At 51.5% G+C, this 17,469-nt stretch overlaps 1 protein-coding gene and 1 pseudogene across 1 annotated transcript; both read left to right on the top strand.

Annotated features, from left to right (window-relative positions):
- The first annotated feature begins 3,140 nt into the window (after positions 1-3,140).
- On the top strand, positions 3,141-14,223 carry LOC144579627 (uncharacterized; annotated as a pseudogene).
- A 508-nt stretch (positions 14,224-14,731) lies between these two features.
- Positions 14,732-17,469, top strand: LOC118147729 (histone H1.8-like). The gene is made up of 3 exons (XM_054245979.2): positions 14,732-15,147; positions 16,626-16,690; positions 16,988-17,469. Exons 1-3 carry the CDS (start codon positions 14,931-14,933, stop codon positions 17,273-17,275), a joined length of 570 nt encoding a protein of 189 aa, XP_054101954.2. The 5' UTR covers positions 14,732-14,930; the 3' UTR covers positions 17,276-17,469.

The following is a 17,469-nucleotide window of genomic DNA, read 5'->3' as shown; positions in this document are numbered from 1 at the left end:
AGAGGCGCTTCCAGGCCAAGTGTACCACTTGGTTTGTAGTGCAAGACAAACAATCCCAACACTTCATGGCTTAAAACAACAAACAGCATATCGTTCATGACTGGATCAGCCGGGCAGTTCTGCTGAACCAAGCTTAGTCGATTTTGGCTGGGCTCATTCTAGCATCTGTGGTCAACTGGAGGGTTGGCTGGGGACTGGCTGGTTGGCCCTCAGATGGCAGGATAACAGGGGCGATGGCCATGGGCCTCAGCATCTGGCAGGCTAGCTAGGGCCAGTTCACATGGCAACGGGACTGGCATACTATCCCTTCTGCCGTGTTTCATTGGTCAAAGCAAGTCACAAGATTTAAGGAATGCCCTGAGATTTAAGAAATGTGGGAGGGGCCAGGCACAGTAGCTCATGCCTGTAATCCCTACATTTTGGGAGGCCAGGAGTTCAAGACCAGCCTGGGCAACATAGCAGGTATGCATTTCTACTATACACACACACACACACACACACACACACACACACACACACATTTTTTTAATTAGCCCGGCATAGTGGCATATGCCTGAGTCCCTGCCACTTGGAAGACTGAGGTGAGCGATCACTTGAGCCCAGAAGGTCAAGGCTGCAGTGAGCTATGATTGCACCACTGCACTCCAGCCTGGGCGACAGAGTGAAACCGTCTCAAACAACAGAAAAACAAACAAGAAATGTGAGAGGGCTGCGAAGTTGCGATTACAAATGGGCATAGATATGGGCAGGAGTGAAAAATTGGGGGCAGTTCTGCATCAATTCAACACACACACAGGAGACGAGAGCGGCCGGATATCAGCACATGGCCCATTCCAGAAGCCACAGTGTGGGTGAATTGTGGGATTCAAGCGGGGAGGAGGCTGCTTAAATCAGACTGAAGAGCTTGGACTTTCACCCAAGGGCAGTGGAGAGCCATGAAGGGTGGTAGGCAGGGGAGTGAGATCTGATTTCACTTTGGAACAGCTTGATGGCCACAGCTTCCTGGAGTCCAGATCTCTGGTGCTGGAGAGTCCTCTGGGAAAGTTCCAGAATAAAGAGACTCCCTAGAGCAGAATGCCTGTCTGTTTAAAACCCATCCCTTCCTCAGAGGTAACCACTTCTACTATTACATTGGTATGAATCCACTCAGAACTTTTTTCTACTGCTTGTATTGGTAAAAGAAAAAAACAAAAACAGTTTTAAAAAATTAAAACGAACCGTTGTGCTTTCTCTCTCTCTCTCTCTCTCTCTCTCCCTCTCTCTCATGCGCGTGCGCACACACGCACACAGAGTTTTGTCTTCTCAGTAATGGGGGCATACTTTCCGACACATTCTGGCTCACTCCTTTTCACGGCTGTGTACTGTTCCCCTGTGCAAACAGGCCACAGTTTAACTTGTCCACTCTCCACCTGATGGGCATTTATGTTGTTCTGAATTTTTGCTAAGAATGAAATAAACGTCTTTGCATGTTTGTCTCAGATTTGCACCTAGAGTGGAATGGGCGGGTTGTGGCGTGAGTCCCTCCTTAGTTGTATGAAACGTTGCTGAATTGCTTTCTAAGGCGGCTACCAGCTTCATCCCCACCCCTCAGCAGCTACGCTTTCTCCGAATTCTGGTCACTCAGTATTGACAGATGTTTACATCTTGGTCATTTTGCTGAGTGTGAAATACAGCCTCATCCTTGTTTTTTTGTTGTTGTTGTTGTTTGTTTGTTTGTTTGAGATAGGGTCTTACTCTGTAGCCCAGGCTAGAGTGCAGTGGTGTGATCACAGCTCCCTGCAGCCCAGACCTCACGGCTCATCTGATCCTCCTGCCTCAGCCTCCCAGGTAGCTGAGACTACAGGTACACAACACCATGCCCAGCTAATGTTTATATTTTTTGGTAGAGATGGGATTCTACTTTTTTTGCCTAGGCTGGTCTTGAACTCCTGGGCTCAAGAGATCCTCTTGCCTCAGCCTCCCAAAGTGCTGGGATTACAGGTGTGAGCTACCACACCTGACCCCTCATCCTTGCTTTAATCCACCTTGTCATTTCATTTCATTTCATTTATTTTTTTTTTATTTTTGAGATGGAGTTTCGTTCTCGTTGCCCAGGCTGAAGTGCAATAGCAGAATCCTGGCTCACTGCAGTCTCCACCCACCAGGTTCAAGTGATTCTCCTGCCTCAGCTTCCTGAGCAGCTGGGACTGACTACAGGTGTGCACCTCCATGCCCAGCTAATTTTGTATTTTTAGTAGAGATGAAGTTTCACCATGTTGGCCAGGTGGGTCTCAAACTCCTGACCTCAGGTGATCCCCCTAACCTCGGCCTCCCAAAGTACTGGGATTACAGGTGTGAGCCACCATGCCCAGCCCACCTTGTCATTTTAGACAGCTGCAGAATATTCTATAGAAAGGGCGTGATTTAGCTAGGCTCTGGGTGTTCAATTGGAATTTAAAAAAATTTTTTGTCAGTTTGATGGGGAAAAGTATTTCACCATTCAGTTTGAATTTTCTCAAATGCCAAGGAGGTTGAGTGTCCATTTTCCTGTTCCTCAGCCTTTAGGCTGGTGAATTGCCTGCTGACCTTTTGTCCATTGCCCGAGTGGATGTTGTCCTTATCTATGAAGACTTCTGCGAAGCATCCTCCCTTATTGCTTCCTTTCTTAAAAACCAAAACCAAAGGAGGGCACAGACCCAGAGAGCCTGGCTGGCCGCAGAAGGGGCTGCTGCCTGACCTAGCTGGGCTGCCTCCAACTGCTACTTTTTGAGAAACTGAGGCCAGCAGTGGTTCGGGGCAGCCCATCGCCCACCTCGTGGGATTAGAGGGCTGCCTCAGTGGCCTCCCTGCCAACACAGGTGACCCCAATTCCTCATCAGCATCTCCAGCCCCTAGTAGGCAGAGGTCACAGGTGGGATCAAGCATCTCAGCCCCATCATCGCACCAAGGGACTGAGACCCAGGGAAGTCAAGTGACGCCCAAGCTTACACAGGAGTGGGTGGTCTAGCTGGGGCTCCCTGCAGAAGGCAGGGCTGCTGTACCGGATCCCACGCCACCAGACCCAATCAGCGGCTCGGAGCGCTCCCAGCCCAATCAGGGCTGAGTGGAGTGGTGGGTGCGGGCTGTTGGTATATAAGCCTAGCAGGCAGGCCTGATAGCCTGACACCCAGGTGAGGGGTCTGCCAGTTGCACCGGTCGGCCTCATGGCTTCCAGGAGCGTCACCAGCAAGCGCTCACCCTCCTCGACTTCCACCGCAGGATCATCCAGGTCTCCTGAATCTGAAAAGCCAGGTAAACAAGAGGAGGCAGCCCCTCCCTCATCCCTGTGAGCCCACTCCCTGGGTTGCCCTTGACTGTCCAGCCCCACTCCTGTCCTCTCCGGGCCTGGCCCCAGCACCCACCCAGCACCCACCCAGCACCCAACTGCTGAGCTCAACTGCCTTTTGGCTGAAAAGCCAATTCACAGGTAGCAAGGCCCAGTAGGGCTGGGGGGCTGGGCCCACCTAACTCAGGCGAAGAGCAGCAGGGCCTCCCAGCTGCAGCCAGTTTCCTGCAGGAGCCTGTAGCCTATAGACGGGCTGCAGCTGCAGGCAGCTAGTTGGAGGGACTAGGGCGGGAGCATTCTACCCAGAGTGAGGCATTCCAGTTTTCAACCAACCAACAACTCAGGGTCGCTCTGGACAGGAGGGTCCACCGTGGCAAACCAGTTCACTACCTTGAGGACCACCCAGTCTGATGGGGAAGCCTGGCCCATGGCTAGGTGCTGTTTGCTAATGTGCTGTGTACTTCAATGGCAGTAATCCAGAGAGCTGGAGGAGCCCAGAGGAAGCCCCCAATCCATTCTGGGAAGTCAGGAAAGGCTTCCCAGAAGAGGTGACCCTGAAGAATGGGTGTGCCTCACCCAGGGAAGTGTTCTATCTCCCAAGACACCTAGGGAGATAGGTTGGGGGTCCAGGTGCCAAACGGTACAAGGGCAGAGTTAACTGGGAAGTCAGAAATCAGGGGAGGTGTCCAAGCCAAGGTGCATTTTGAGCCTTGAAGGATGAGTGAGAGCAGACTGCATGGCCGGGAGGAGAGACATCCCAGGCAGAGGAAAGGGCATGGGCCAAGGCCCAGGGTCCAGCGGGCCAGCAGCATGTCTCAGAAGCTGCATCTTCCCGCTGGGAGGAAAGAAAGGAAATGCTGGGGCAGTGCTGGGGGAGCAGTGGGAGCAGTGGGAGCAGTGGGAGCCGTGGCCCATCGGACAGGGCCTGCAAGGCGGTCTTCAATTAGGTCAAGTTTTACATTGAACAGGGAGCCATGGAGGGGGGTGAGGGGTGTGAGATGCAGTGAGGAGAATGCATGGGGTGGGGAAGAGGCAGTGGGGAGGAGGCTGGGGCTGGGGGGCTGGAGAGGAGAGGCCAGAATATGGAGAGAAAAGCCTACGGAGAGGCCTGGGATGAGTGTGGTGGCAAGGAGAGGGCTCCGAATGCCCCCAGTTCTTGATTGGATATTGGGTAGGTATGGGCAGTGGGGGTGTGGGGCATTCCTGGAAAAGATGAAGGGCAGATTTGGGGGGGCTGAGCTCTGTTCTGGACATCCTGGTATACAGCAGGCATTGAAGAGTTGCGAAATGAGGGGCTGGGGCCAGAGGGGACAGGCCTGAGGGAGGACTCTTAGGGGTGGCTCTCTGGGACAGACATGGTCTGGAGGAAGCAGAGGAGGGGTTGGAGCTGCTCCCTGAGGTCTGGCCAAGCAAAGATCCTTGGGAAGCTCTATAGCACTGCAGCTGGGAGGGCTCAGACCTCCTTAGAGGCCCCATCCCCACTGTACAGATAGGAAGACTGAGGCCTAGAGGGCAAAATGAAACTCCTGAGAACCCGGGAGTGACCTAGGACTATATCAGCTCAATGGCTTTGGCTCCCAAATGAATATCCCCGCACTGGGCTCATTGTGGCCTGAACGTGGCAGGGGTTGAACTGGATTCAGTCGCTATAAATCTGCTTTAGGTCCACAGTTTCAGACTGGTTTTTTCTATTGAAAAAAATTTTAATATAGCCAATTGACTTTTTTGTCTTTTTTTTTTTTTTTTTTGAGACAGGGTCTTGCTTAGTCACCCAGGCTGGAGTGCAGTGGTGTGATCTCAGCTGACTGCAATCTCCATTTTCCAGGCTGAAGCAATCCTCCCACCTCAGCCTCCCAAGTAGCTGGGACTATAGGCACACACCACCAGACTCTGCTCATTTTTAAAGGCTTTTGTAGAGTCGAGGTCTCACGATATTGTCTAGAATTTAAACTTTTAAATTCTGCAGCTTCCACATTTCCAATCACCACATTTAAATCCAGTTTCATATTTAAAATCCTTTTAATGCTTTTCATGGTGACTGACAGCTTCTCGTGCTTCTCCTCACCCTTGATTCTACTTCATTTGCAACTTTTTTCTAACAGCGTATTGAGAAATAATTCCCAATACAATACAAATCACCCTTTAAAGTGTACAATGGCTTTAGTATATTCAGAGTTGTGTATCCATCTCTACAGGCAATTTTAGAACATGTTCATCACTTCAAGACAACCAGTACCCATTAGCAGTCGCTCTCCACCCCCACTCCCCAGCCCTGGCAACCGCCAATCTGCTTTCTGCATCTACGGATGTGCTTATTCTGGACATTTCACATAAATGGAATCAGACAGTATGTGGCTTTTTCTGACTTTTTTTTTTTTTTTTTTTTTTTTTTCTTAAACAGAGTCTTACTCTGTTGCCCAGGCTGGAGTGCAGTGTCGTGATCTCAGCTCACTGCAATCTTCACTTCCAGGGTTCCAGCGATTCTCCTGCCTCGGCCTCCCAATTAGCTGGGACTACAGGCGCATGCTACCATGCCCGGCTAATTTTTGTATTTTTTAGTAGAGACAGGGTTTCGCCATATTGGCCAGGCTGGTCTTGAACTCCTGACTTCGTGATCCACCCACATCGACCTCCCAAAGTGCCGGGATTACAGGCATGAGCCACCACACCCGGCCCCACTTAGCATGTTTTTAGGGCTCCTCCATGTCATAGAATGTGCCAAGGCTTCAGTCCTTTGGCTGGCTGGATACTATTCCACGGGGTGGATAAAGACCACATTTTGTGCATCCATCTGTCCATCATTCATCATGGGTGTTTTTTGTCTTTGGGCCGACATGAATTCTGCTATGAACATTCATGTATATGTTTTTGAGTGGACACATGTTTTCATCTCCCTTTGATATATACCTAAGAATGGAAATTTTTGGTGACTTTTTATTATGAAAACTTTCAGGACCGAGCATGGTGGTTCATGCTTGTAATCCCAGCACTCTGGGAGACTGAGATGGGAGGATAGCTTGAACTTGGGAGTTTGAGAATAACCTGACCAATGTAGTGAGACTCCTGTGTCAAAAAATAATAATAATACAAAAATTAGCCGGGCATGGTGGTGTGTGCCTGTGGTTCCAGGTACTTTGGAGTCTGAGGTGAGAGGCTCGCTTGAACTGGGGAGGTCAAGGCTGCAGTGAGCCATGATTGTGCCACTGCACTCCAGAATGGGTGACAGATTGAGACCCTGTCTTAAAAAACTTTCAAATGGATACAAAAGTAGACCACCAAATGGTCTGTGACTCCCTTCCACTGTACCCGGCCCCCACTCCGACGGTCTTCAGCTTGTGGATGCTCTTGTTTCATCTGCTGGGTTATTTCAAAGCAAATGCTGGATTTATCTTTCATTTTATCTGTAAATATCTTTTACAATAGTTATCTTTAACAGGTAAGAAACTTTTAAAAAGCCATCGCAATACCATTAGCACACCTGAAACAGTATTATCCTTAATATCCAATATTTCCTTCCAGTGCTCACATTTATCTGTAGCCTTTCTTTTTCTAGTTGGGTTGTTCAAATCCTGCTGTGGGAATGAGCATTTGGTTGAGAGGTTTCCTAAGGATCTTTAGTCCATAGGGTGTGCCTCCCACTTTTCCTTTTCCCCCTTGTTTGTGGAAGAAGGAAACCAGGCTGTGTGCCCTGGAGAGTCTCTATGTCAGGGTGCCTCTGAGAGTGTGCACCAAGCCCCTGGAGGGCCTGTAAACTGGTAGTTACGTCTAGAAAATTCATCTGGTTTCGAGTTTTCTAAAGGAATATTTAATTCTTTGTTTTTTTAATTCTTCTTCCTTCCATATATGTATTTTTAAATTTATTTATTTTACTTTAGGTGCATACTGTATCTGGCATTTCTCCCCATGTTATCCCTCCCCGTCCATCCTTCCCTCCCTCCCTATCCCCTGCTGTCCCTCCCTTGCCCACCTGCCCCCCAACCCACCGCCAAAAGACCACAGTGTGTGATGCTCCCCTCCCTGTGTCTGTGTGTTCTCATGGTTCAACACCTGCCTGTGAGTGAGACCATGCGGTGTTTGGCTTTCTGTTCTTCTGTCAGTTTGCTGAGAATGATGGTTTCCAGATTCATCCAAGTCCCTACAAAGGACACGAACTCATCGTTTTTTGTGGCTGCGTAGTAGTCCATGGTGTATATGTACCACATTTTCTTTGTCCAGTCTATCATTGATGGGCATTTGGGTTGGTTCCAGGTCTTTGCTACTGTACACGGGGCTGCAGTGAACACACACATGTGCATGTGTCTTTATAGTAGAACGACTTATAGTTCTTTGGGTATGTGCCCAGTAATGGGATTGCTGGTTCAAATGGAATTTCTATTTCTAAGGCCTTGAGGAATCGCCACACTGTCTTCCACAATGGTTGAACTAATTTACACTCCCACCAACTGTGTAAGAGTATTCCTGTTTCTCCACATCCTCTCCAGCATCTGTTGTCTCCAGATGATTTAATGATCACCATTCTAACTGGCGTGAGATGATATCTCAGTGTGATTTTGATTTGCATTTCTCTAATGACCAGTAATGATGAGCATTTTTTCATATGTTTGTTGGCCTCATATATGTCTCCTTTTGAAAAGTGTCTATTCATATCCTTCACCCACTTTTGAATGGGGTTGTTTGTTTTTTTCTTGTATGTCTGTTTTAGTTTTTTGAAGATTTTGGATATTACCCTTTGTCAGATGGGTAGATTGCAAAAATATTTTCCCTTTCTGTTGGTTGCCAATTCGCTCTAATGATGGTTTCTTTTGCTGTGCAGAAGCTCTGGAATTTAATTAGATCCCATTTGTCTATCATGGGTTTTATTGCCATTGCTTTTGGTGTTTTAGTCATGAAGTCCTTGCCTATGCCTATGTCCTGGATGGCTTTGCCTATGTTTTCTTCTAGGGTTTTTATGGTGTTTTATGGTTTTATGGTTCTAGTATTTTATGGTTTTATGTTTAAATCTTTGATCCATCTGGAGTTAATTTTAGTGTAAGGTGACAGGTAGGGGTTCAGTTTCTGCTTTCTGCACATTGCTAGCCAGTTTTCCCAACACCATTTATTAAACGTGGAGTCCTTTCCCCATTGCTTGTTTTTGCCATGTTTGTCAAAGATCAGATGGTTGTAGGTGTGTGGTGTTTCTTCTGAGGTCTCTGTTCTGCTCCATTGATCTATATCTCTGCTTTGGTACCAGTACCATGCTGTGTTGATTACTGTAGTCTTGTAGTATAGTTTGAAGTCAGGCAGTGTGATGCCTCCGGCTTTGTTCTTTTTGCTTAGGATTGTCTTGGCTATGTGAGGTCTTTTGTGATTTCATATGAAGTTTAAAGTGGTTTTTTCCAGTTCTGTGAAGAAGGTCATTGGTAGCTTGATGGGGAGAGTGTTGAATCTATAGATTACTTTGGGCAGTATGGCCATTTTCACGATGTTGATTCTTCCTAACCATGAGCAGGAAATGTTTCTCCATCTGTTTGTGTCCTCTCATTTCGTTGAGCAGTGGTTTGTAGCTCTCCTTGAAGAGGTCCTTTACATTCTTTGTCAGTTGTATTCCTAGATATTTTGTTTTCTTTGTAGCAATTGTGAATGGGAGTTCTCTCTTGATTTGGCTCTCTGTTTGTCTGTTATTGGTGCATAGAAATGCTTGTGATTTCTGCACATTGATTTTGTATCCTGAGACTTTGCTGAAGTTGCTTATCAGTTTGAGAAGATTTTGGGCTGAGGGGATGGGGTCTTTTCGATATATAATCACATCATCTGCAAATAGAGACAATTTGACTTCCTCCTTTCCTAATCGAATACCCTCTATTTCTTTTTCCTGCCGGATTGCTCTGACAAGAACTTCCAATACTATGTTGAATAGGAGTGGTGAGAGAGGGCATCCTTGTCTAGTGCCTCATTTCAAAGGGAATTCTTCCAGCTTTTGCCCATTCAGTATGATATTGGCTGTAGGTTTGTCATATACAGCTTTATCATTTTATGACATGTTCCATCAATACCTAGTCTATTGAGAGTTTTTAGCATGAAGGGCTGTTGAATTTTATCGAAGGCCTTCTCTGCATCTATTGAGATAATCATGTGGTTTTTGTCTTTGGTTCTGTTTATGTGACGGATTACATTAATGGATTTGCATATGTTGAACCAGCCCTGCATGCCCAGGATGAAGCCTACTTGATCGTGATGGATAAGCTTCTTGATGTGCTGTTGCAATCTGTTTGCCAGTATTTTATTGAAGATTTTTGTGTCGACGTTCATCATGGATATCGGCCTGAAGTTTTCTTTTTTAGTTGAGTCTTTGCCTGGAATCAGGATGATGTTGGTCTTATAAAATGAGTTAGGGAGGGTTCCCTCCTTCTGTATTGTTTGATACAGTTTCAGAAGGAATGGAACCAGCTCCTCTTTGTACGTCTGGTAGAATTCGGCTGTGAACCCATCTGGACCTGGACTTCTTTTGGTTGGTAGGCTATGGATAGCTGCCTCTACTTCAGCCCTTGTTATTGGTCTATCCAGGGTTTCAGCTTCCTCCTGGTTTAGTCTGGTAGAGTACAAGTGTCTAGGAATGTATCCATTTCTTCCTGGTTTACTGGTTTATGTGAGTAGAGCTGTTTGTAGTAACTGATTGTAGTTTGTATTTCCGTGGGATCAGTGGTGATATCCCCTTTATTGTTTTCTATTGCATCTATTTGATTCTTCTCCCTTTTTCTTTAAAAAAAAAAAAGACTTGACCGGGCATGGTGACTCATGGCTGTAATCCCAGCACTTTGGGAGGCCAAGGCAGGTGGATCATGAGGTCAGAAGTTTGAGATTAGCCTGGCCAACATGGTGAAACGCTGTCTCTACTAAAAATACAAAAAATGAGTTGCGCGTGGTGGTACGCACCTGTAATCCCAGATAGGAAGCTGAGGCAGGAGAATCGCTTGAACCCAGAAGGCAGAGGTGGTTGCAGTGAGCGGAGATCGTGCCAGCCTGGGTACAGAGCGAGACTGGGGACAGAGGGAGAGAGAGAGACTGACTGACTCAATGAGCTTTGAGGGAGACTGTCCAGGAGCTTTCATGCCAGCATTTAGTGTCTTGGTGAGAGGGGGCACCTGATCCTTACTGGGCCCTCAGCCACACCCCACTGGCCAGCTGACACCTGCCACTGAATTATGACTGGGCCCCAGGTGATGGCCTGCCATCTGTCCTCAGGTCCAAGCCGCAGCAGCTTCCCAGTGGGACGCCGCCACCCCCCCACGCTGCAAATGGTGCTGGAGGCGATGCAGGTGCTACAGGCAGAGGAGCAGCGCCAGGGCACATCGGTGGTAGCCATCAAGCGCTACATCCTGCGAAAGTACCCCGCAGCAGATGGCCCTCGCTTCAAGTACCTGCTGAAGAACGCGCTGGCCACTGGCATGTGCCGTGGCCTCCTCGCCAGGCCCCCCCACTTAAAAACCAGGGGGGCCACTGGCAGCTTCAAAGTAAGCACTCATGTGGGAGAATGTGGCCCAGGGTTGCAGTGATAGTCCTGGCCTCTGCGAGAGCTGCAGCCTCTCCTGGAAGGCCTTTCCCCTCCGGTCCCCTCTTTGTGCTCCTCCTGGAGTCTCGGCCGAGATGCCCTCTCCTCCAGGAAGGCCGGTGGTGTGCTCCATCTGAGCTCCCACTGCAAGGGTCACCCTGTCAGTGTCCGGGACAGGTGAACTGTTGCATGTTTGGGATCCCAGGGTGCCAGCTGTGCTCATTTCTGGGTCCTGGGCACACAGCCCCTTCCTGGAATTCCTCACCACAGCAAAGAGATTTCCCCCTGCTCTCTCCGGCTCCAAGACCAGGTTAGGGCTGGCGCCTCCCTGAGCAGCCACGTTCTCTGTTTCAAAGAAGAGCGTTTTATCCTCATAAGGAGACACCAAGAGGGGATCCATGCCAGGTCATTCAGAGCTGGGGCAGGTCTGGGACAAAACTGCACCCCAGCATCAGGACTGTCATCAGCCATCAGGAAAACCTCAGGGACCAGACCCAGGACCTGACTTGTCATTTCTGGGCCCCTGCATCTTGCCCAACTTCCGGCACATAGCAGCTGCCGTGACAGTTGCCATGGAACACTGGGGAACATTCTCGGCCTACCCTGTGCTGGTCCCGGTGGTTGCCAGGTGACAGATCACATGAAGTCCCACCATGGTGGAACTCCTGGGTGCCAGTCAGAGCCTGGACTTGCGTCATGGCAGGGCCAGGTGGCTGGGCAAGGGAAGAGCCAGGGGGTGTCTGGTGTTTGATGCGGTGTGCTGGCAGTTGGGGGCTGCGAGTGGTTTCTAATCTTGGTCATGGGAAGCCCTGAGGGTTGGGGGCAGGAAAGGAACAGCTTGCCAGGAGCCTTCCCTTACCCTGCCACTCACGCCCTTGGTGATGGTCTGCTGTAAAGATGAGAAGAGGAGGCTGCGGTACATGGCTGGAGGGGGCGGAGGAAGCCGTGAGCCCGGAGCCATCTGCCCTCAGCCCATGTTCTGCTGAGTATCAAGGGGCAAGGTGGCAGGGGCACGGGGCATGGGGCATGAGGCAGGGCGGCACCGCAGGGTGTGGGGGGAGGGGGAGTCCAGAGGCATGATCTGTGGGAAAGTGGCAGGTGCAGGGAGTGTGGCTGAGAGGTCATGAGATCCTAGAATTGTAGTAGACAGTGACTCTGAGGATGGTGGCTTTGTGCCTTCTGCCCGAACCTCATTGACTGCAGAGCCCCCAGGTTTGGAATAAGGCCTCCCATTGGAGAATGGCAGATATCAGGCACCTGAGGCTCTGCTCTCAGTCCTACCCCATGTTCTCTTCCAGTTAGTTACCAACCACGAGAGGACAATCAAGCCCAGGAAGACGGCCTCCCCGAAGGCCCCCAGGAGAGCAGGTGTGGCCAAGGGGAAGGTCCCCAAGAAACCAGATGAGGCCAAGGAGGAGCCTCCCAAGGCAGGCAAGGGGAAAAAGGGAGCCAAGAGTCCAGCGGAGGTGCAGAAGCTTCCCCTCAAGCCAGGCACAGACACAGAAAAAGCTTGCAAAGAAAGCAGCAAGGCCAAGGACACCGAGGCACAGCCAGGTGAGCCTCAGAAGGTGCCCCCCAAGCCAGACAAGGCCATGCGGGCCCCTTCTAATGACAGTGGGTTCAGCAGGAAGGCAGAGGCCAAAGGCAGCTGGAGGAGCCCAGCTAACTGTGTGACTTGTGGAGGGTGGTGTGGGTATAGGGGTTTTGACAGCCACTGGAGTGGGATTGGGGAGCCAGCTCTGGAGAGGGCTTTCCTTATCTAGTGCATGTGCCCTGAGTGCTGGGCTTGACCTGGAGAGAGAGAACTCATGGTAGGTAGTTAGGGGAAGGAGGCAGACATTGCAAGGATTATGAAGGGGGAACAGAGACCAGGGCCTGACTCGTCCTTGAGGCAGGGGTCAGGGAAGGCTTCCTGGAGGAGGTGTCCCAAGCAGGGGAAGAGGCTGTGCAAAGGCCTGAAGGCATAAAGAAGGTAGGGTTTTTGGGTCAGGCACAGTGGCTCATGCCTGTAAGCCCAACACTTTGGGAGGCCAAGGCGGGCAGGTCACTTGAAGTCAGGAGTTTGAGGCCAGCATGGTCAACATGGTGAAACACCATCTCTGCTAAAAACTCAAAAATTAACTGGGCATGGTGGTGCATGCCTATAATCCCAGCTACTTGGTTGGCTGAGGCAGAAAAATCACTTGAACCCAGGAGGCAGAGGTTGCAGTGAGCGGAGAGCGCGCCATTGGACTCCAGCCTGGGGACAGAGTGAGACTGTGTTTCAAAAAAAAAGAGATAGAGAGAGATGCAATCAGCTTTGAGGGAGACTGTCCAGGAGCTTTCATGCCAGCATTTAGTGTCTTGGTGAGAGGGGGCATCTGATCCTTACTGGGCCCTCAGCCACACCCCACGGGCCAGCCGACACCTGCCACTGAGATGCCTGGGCCCCAGGTGATGGCCTGCCATCTGTCCTTAGGTCCAAGCCTCCGTATCTTCCCAGTGGGACGCCGCCACCCCCCCACGCTGCAAATGGTGCTGGAGGCGATGCAGGCAGGGGAACAGCGCCGCCAGGGCACATCGGTGGTAGCCATCAAGCACTACATCCTGCGAAAGTACCCCGCAGCAGATGGCCCTTGCTTCAAGTACCTGCTGAAGAAGGCGCTGGCCACTGGCATGTGCCGTGGCCTCCTCGCCAGGCCTCTCAACTCCAGAGCCAGGGGGGCCACTGGCAGCTTCAAAGTAAGCACTCATGTGGGAGAATGTGGCCCAGGGTTGCAGTGATAGTCCTGGCCTCTGCGAGAGCTGCAGCCTCTCCTGGAAGGCCTTTCCCCTCCGGTCCCCTCTTTGTGCTCCTTCTGGAGTCTCGGCCGAGATGCCCTCTCCTCCAGGAAGGCCGGTGGTGTGCTTCATCTGAGCTCCCACTGCAAGGGTCACCCTGTCGGTGTCCGGGACAGGTGAACTGTTGCATGTTTGGGATCCCAGGGTGCCAGCTGTGCTCATTTCTGGGTCCTGGGCACACAGCCCCTTCCTGGAATTCCTCACCACAGCAAAGAGATTTCCCCCTGCTCTCTCCGGCTCCAAGACCAGGTTAGGGCTGGCGCCTCCCTGAGCAGCCACGTCCTCTGTTTCAAAGGAGAGCGTTTTATCCTCATAAGGAGACACCAAGAGGGGATCCATGCCAGGTCATTCAGAGCTGGGGCAGGTCTGGGACAAAACTGCACCCCAGCATCAGGACTGTCATCAGCCATCAGGAAAACCTCAGGGACCAGACCCAGGGCCTGACTTGTCATTGCCGGGCCCCTGCATCTTGCCCAACTTCCGGCACATAGCAGCTGCCGTGACAGTTGCCATGGAACACTGGGGAACATTCTCGGCCTACCCTGTGCTGGTCCCTGTGGTTGCCAGGTGACAGATCACATGAAGTCCCACCATGGTGGAACTCCTGGGTGCCAGTCAGAGCCTGGACTTGCGTCATGGCAGGGCCAGGCGGCTGGGCAAGGGAAGAGCCAGGGGGCGTCTGGTGTTTGATGCGGTGTGCTGGCAGTTGGGGGCTGCGAGTGGTTTCTAATCTTGGTCATGGGAAGCCCTGAGGGTTGGGGGGCAGGAAAGGAACAGCTTGCCAGGAGCCTTCCCTTACCCTGCCACTCACGCCCTTGGTGATGGTCTGCTGTAAAGATGAGAAGAGGAGGCTGCGGTACATGGCTGAAGGGGGCGGAGGAAGCCATGAGCCCGGAGCCATCTGCCCTCAGCCCATGTTCTGCTGAGTATCAAGGGGCAAGGTGGCAGGGGCACGGGGCATGGGGCATGAGGCAGGGCGGCACCGCAGGGTGTGGGGGGAGGGGGAGTCCAGAGGCATGATCTGTGGGAAAGTGGCAGGTGCAGGGGGTGTGGCTGAGAGGTCATGAGATCCTAGAATTGTAGTAGACAGTGACTCTGAGGATGGTGGCTTTGTGCCTTCTGCCTGACCCTCATTGACTGCAGAGTCCCCAGGTTTGGAATAAGGCCTCCCATTTGGAGAATGGCAGATATCAGGCACCTGAGGCTCTGCTCTCAGTCCTACCCCATGCTCTCTTCCAGTTAGTTACCAAACACGAGAGGACAATCAAGCCCAGGAAGATGGCCTCCCCGAAGGCCCCCAGGATAGCAGGCGTGGCCAAGGGGAAGGTCCCCAAGAAACCAGATGAGGCCAAGGAGGAGCCTCCCAAGGCAGGCAAGGGGAAAAAGGGAGCCAAGAGTCCAGCGGAGGTGCAGAAGCTTCCCCTCAAGCCAGGCACAGACACAGAAAAAGCTTGCAAAGAAAGCAGCAAGGCCAAGGACACCGAGGCACAGCCAGGTGAGGCTCAGAAGGTGCCCCCCAAGCCAGACAAGGCCATGCGGGCCCCTTCTAATGACAGTGGGTTCAGCAGGAAGGCAGAGGCCAAAGGCAGCTGGAGGAGCCCAGCTAACTGTGTGACTTGTGGAGGGTGGTGTGGGTATAGGGGTTTTGACAGCCACTGGAGTGGGATTGGGGAGCCAGCTCTGGAGAGGGCTTTCCTTATCTAGTGCATGTGCCCTGAGTGCTGGGCTTGACCTGGAGAGAGAGAACTCGTGGTAGGTAGTTAGGGGAAGGAGGCAGACATTGCAAGGATTATGAAGGGGGAACAGAGACCAGGGCCTGACTCGTCCTTGAGGCAGGGGTCAGGGAAGGCTTCCTGGAGGAGGTGTCCCAAGCAGGGGAAGAGGCTGTGCAAAGGCCTGAAGGCATAAAGAAGGTAGGGTTTTTGGGTCAGGCGCAGTGGCTCATGCCTGTAAGCCCAACACTTTGGCAGGCCAAGGCGGGCAGGTCACTTGAAGTCAGGAGTTTGAGGCCAGCATGGTCAACATGGTGAAACACCATCTCTGCAAAAACTGAAAAATTAACTGGGCATGGTGGTGCATGCCTATAATCCCAGCTACTTGGGTGGCTGAGGCAGAAAAATCACTTGAACCCAGGAGGCAGAGGTTGCAGTGAGCGGAGATCGCGCCATTGCACTCCAGCGTGGGTGACGGAGTGAGACTCTGTGTCAAAACAAAACACAAAAGGAACGTGGAGTTGTTGAGGAACTGCAGATATTTTGGTCTCCCTGCAGTGTTGGCAAGGAGAAGCTGTGAAGGGCAGCTGAATAGGGGCTTTATCTGGAGGACAGTGTGGAGCTGTGGAAGGATTCTGACAGGAAGCAGCTCAGGCTAGAGTCCTTCTTTTGTTCCTTCTTGCTCTTTCAGAGACAGGTTCTTGCTCTGTCACACAGGTGAGTGCTGAGCCCAGGAGATAGAGACTAGCCGGGGCAACACAGTGGGATCCCAGCTGTGCTTGCTCTTGCACACCTGTCGCCCCAGCTACTCGGGAGGCTGAGGCAGGAGGATCACGTGAGCCTGGGAGGTCAAGGCTGCAGTGAGCTGAGATCACAACACCACGCTCCAGCCTGAGTGACAGAGTGAGACCCTGTCTTGAAAGAAAAGAAAAGTATCCTGGCTGCCTGGTGGAAGACAAACTAAAGACTAGAGGTGACAGACCTGTTAGGAGCCTGTGGCATCTGTGGGCTTGGAGCCCCAGTGCTTTGCATAGAGCAAGGGCTCCAGTTAATCCTCCAGCTACTCTGAGGGGAGTGCTGTTATTCCTGTCTTCAAACTAGGCCACTGAGGCTCAGGGTGGCTAAACGATTTGCTGCATGTCACATAGCTGAGTGAAGACTAGGGCCCAGGAGGAATGGGGGTTCCAGAGCCCCTGAAACTTCCTGCCCCACCAGCAGTTTCTCTTCCTTCTCCCACAAAACCTTCTCCATCACATTCCAGGAGGTGCTGAGGCCAGCAGGAAAACCAAAGCTGGGAGTAAGAGTTTAAGACCCACGGTCAGCAAGGTAGGTGCCTGCCCGACTTTCCTGGTCTGGCTGGCTACCCTGTACAGGCCAGCGCTTGGGCATCCCACACCCAGCCCCTGGAACGGTCAGCTGGGGATGGGTGTCAATTTCTTTTCGTACAAAGCACAGTCCACCACCTTCTCTCTGGTCCCCCGGCCCCCTGGCGGTGTTGCCATCCTCGTCTTAGAAATGAGAGACTAAGGCTTAGAAGGGAAATGTTGTGTACCCAGAGCCATCCAGAGCTGCGATTTCAGACCTTCCCAGCTGTCTCGTTGCTTCTGGTTTGCTTTTGTATAGGTCAAGAGTGGTACTGCTTCCCTAACCGAAAAGAAGTCGGTGGCCCGGGCCAAGGCCCAGGCCCAGGCCCCTGCCCCCACTGGGGCTGGGCAGGGGTCGAATGCCAAGGGTGCTTCTGCTAAGGCCGGTGGGTCCAAGGTGGTACCTGCACATCTGTCCAGGAAGACAGAGGCCCCTAAGGGCTCGAGAACGGCTGGGCTGCCCATCGACATCAAGTTCCCATCATCCAAAGTGTCCAGCCAGAGGGCTGAAGCTTGGGGCCGGAGGCAGGGGTGGAGAGATACTTAGCCTCTGTCCTCGTTTTTATTCTTGAACAAACTATTGCTCTATTTATTTAATTCTAACCTATTTATCAATAAAGACTTGTTTATTTTCCCCTGCAATTGTGTGGGTAGGGGCTGAGGTTCAAGGACTTGGCCATTCGGTCCTCCACGAGCATCCCCTGAGCACCTGCTGTTTACCTGGCTAATGCTGGGGCTCAG

This window comes from Callithrix jacchus, chromosome 15 (genome assembly GCF_049354715.1).
Source record: "Callithrix jacchus isolate 240 chromosome 15, calJac240_pri, whole genome shotgun sequence".
In the NCBI taxonomy this organism is placed as follows: domain Eukaryota; kingdom Metazoa; phylum Chordata; class Mammalia; order Primates; family Cebidae; genus Callithrix; species Callithrix jacchus.
This window is presented reverse-complemented; position numbering and strand designations above follow the sequence as displayed.

Excerpts from the sequence above, each read along its gene's own strand:
- LOC118147729 (XM_054245979.2), top strand. The coding sequence starts at position 14,931 with ATGGCCTCCCCGAAGGCCCCCAGGATAGCAGGCGTGGCCAAGGGGAAG. Across the intron at positions 15,148-16,625 it reads GGACACCGAGGCACAGCCAG|GAGGTGCTGAGGCCAGCAGG; the intron begins GTGAGGCTCAGA and ends ATCACATTCCAG. Across the intron at positions 16,691-16,987 it reads TAAGACCCACGGTCAGCAAG|GTCAAGAGTGGTACTGCTTC; the intron begins GTAGGTGCCTGC and ends GCTTTTGTATAG.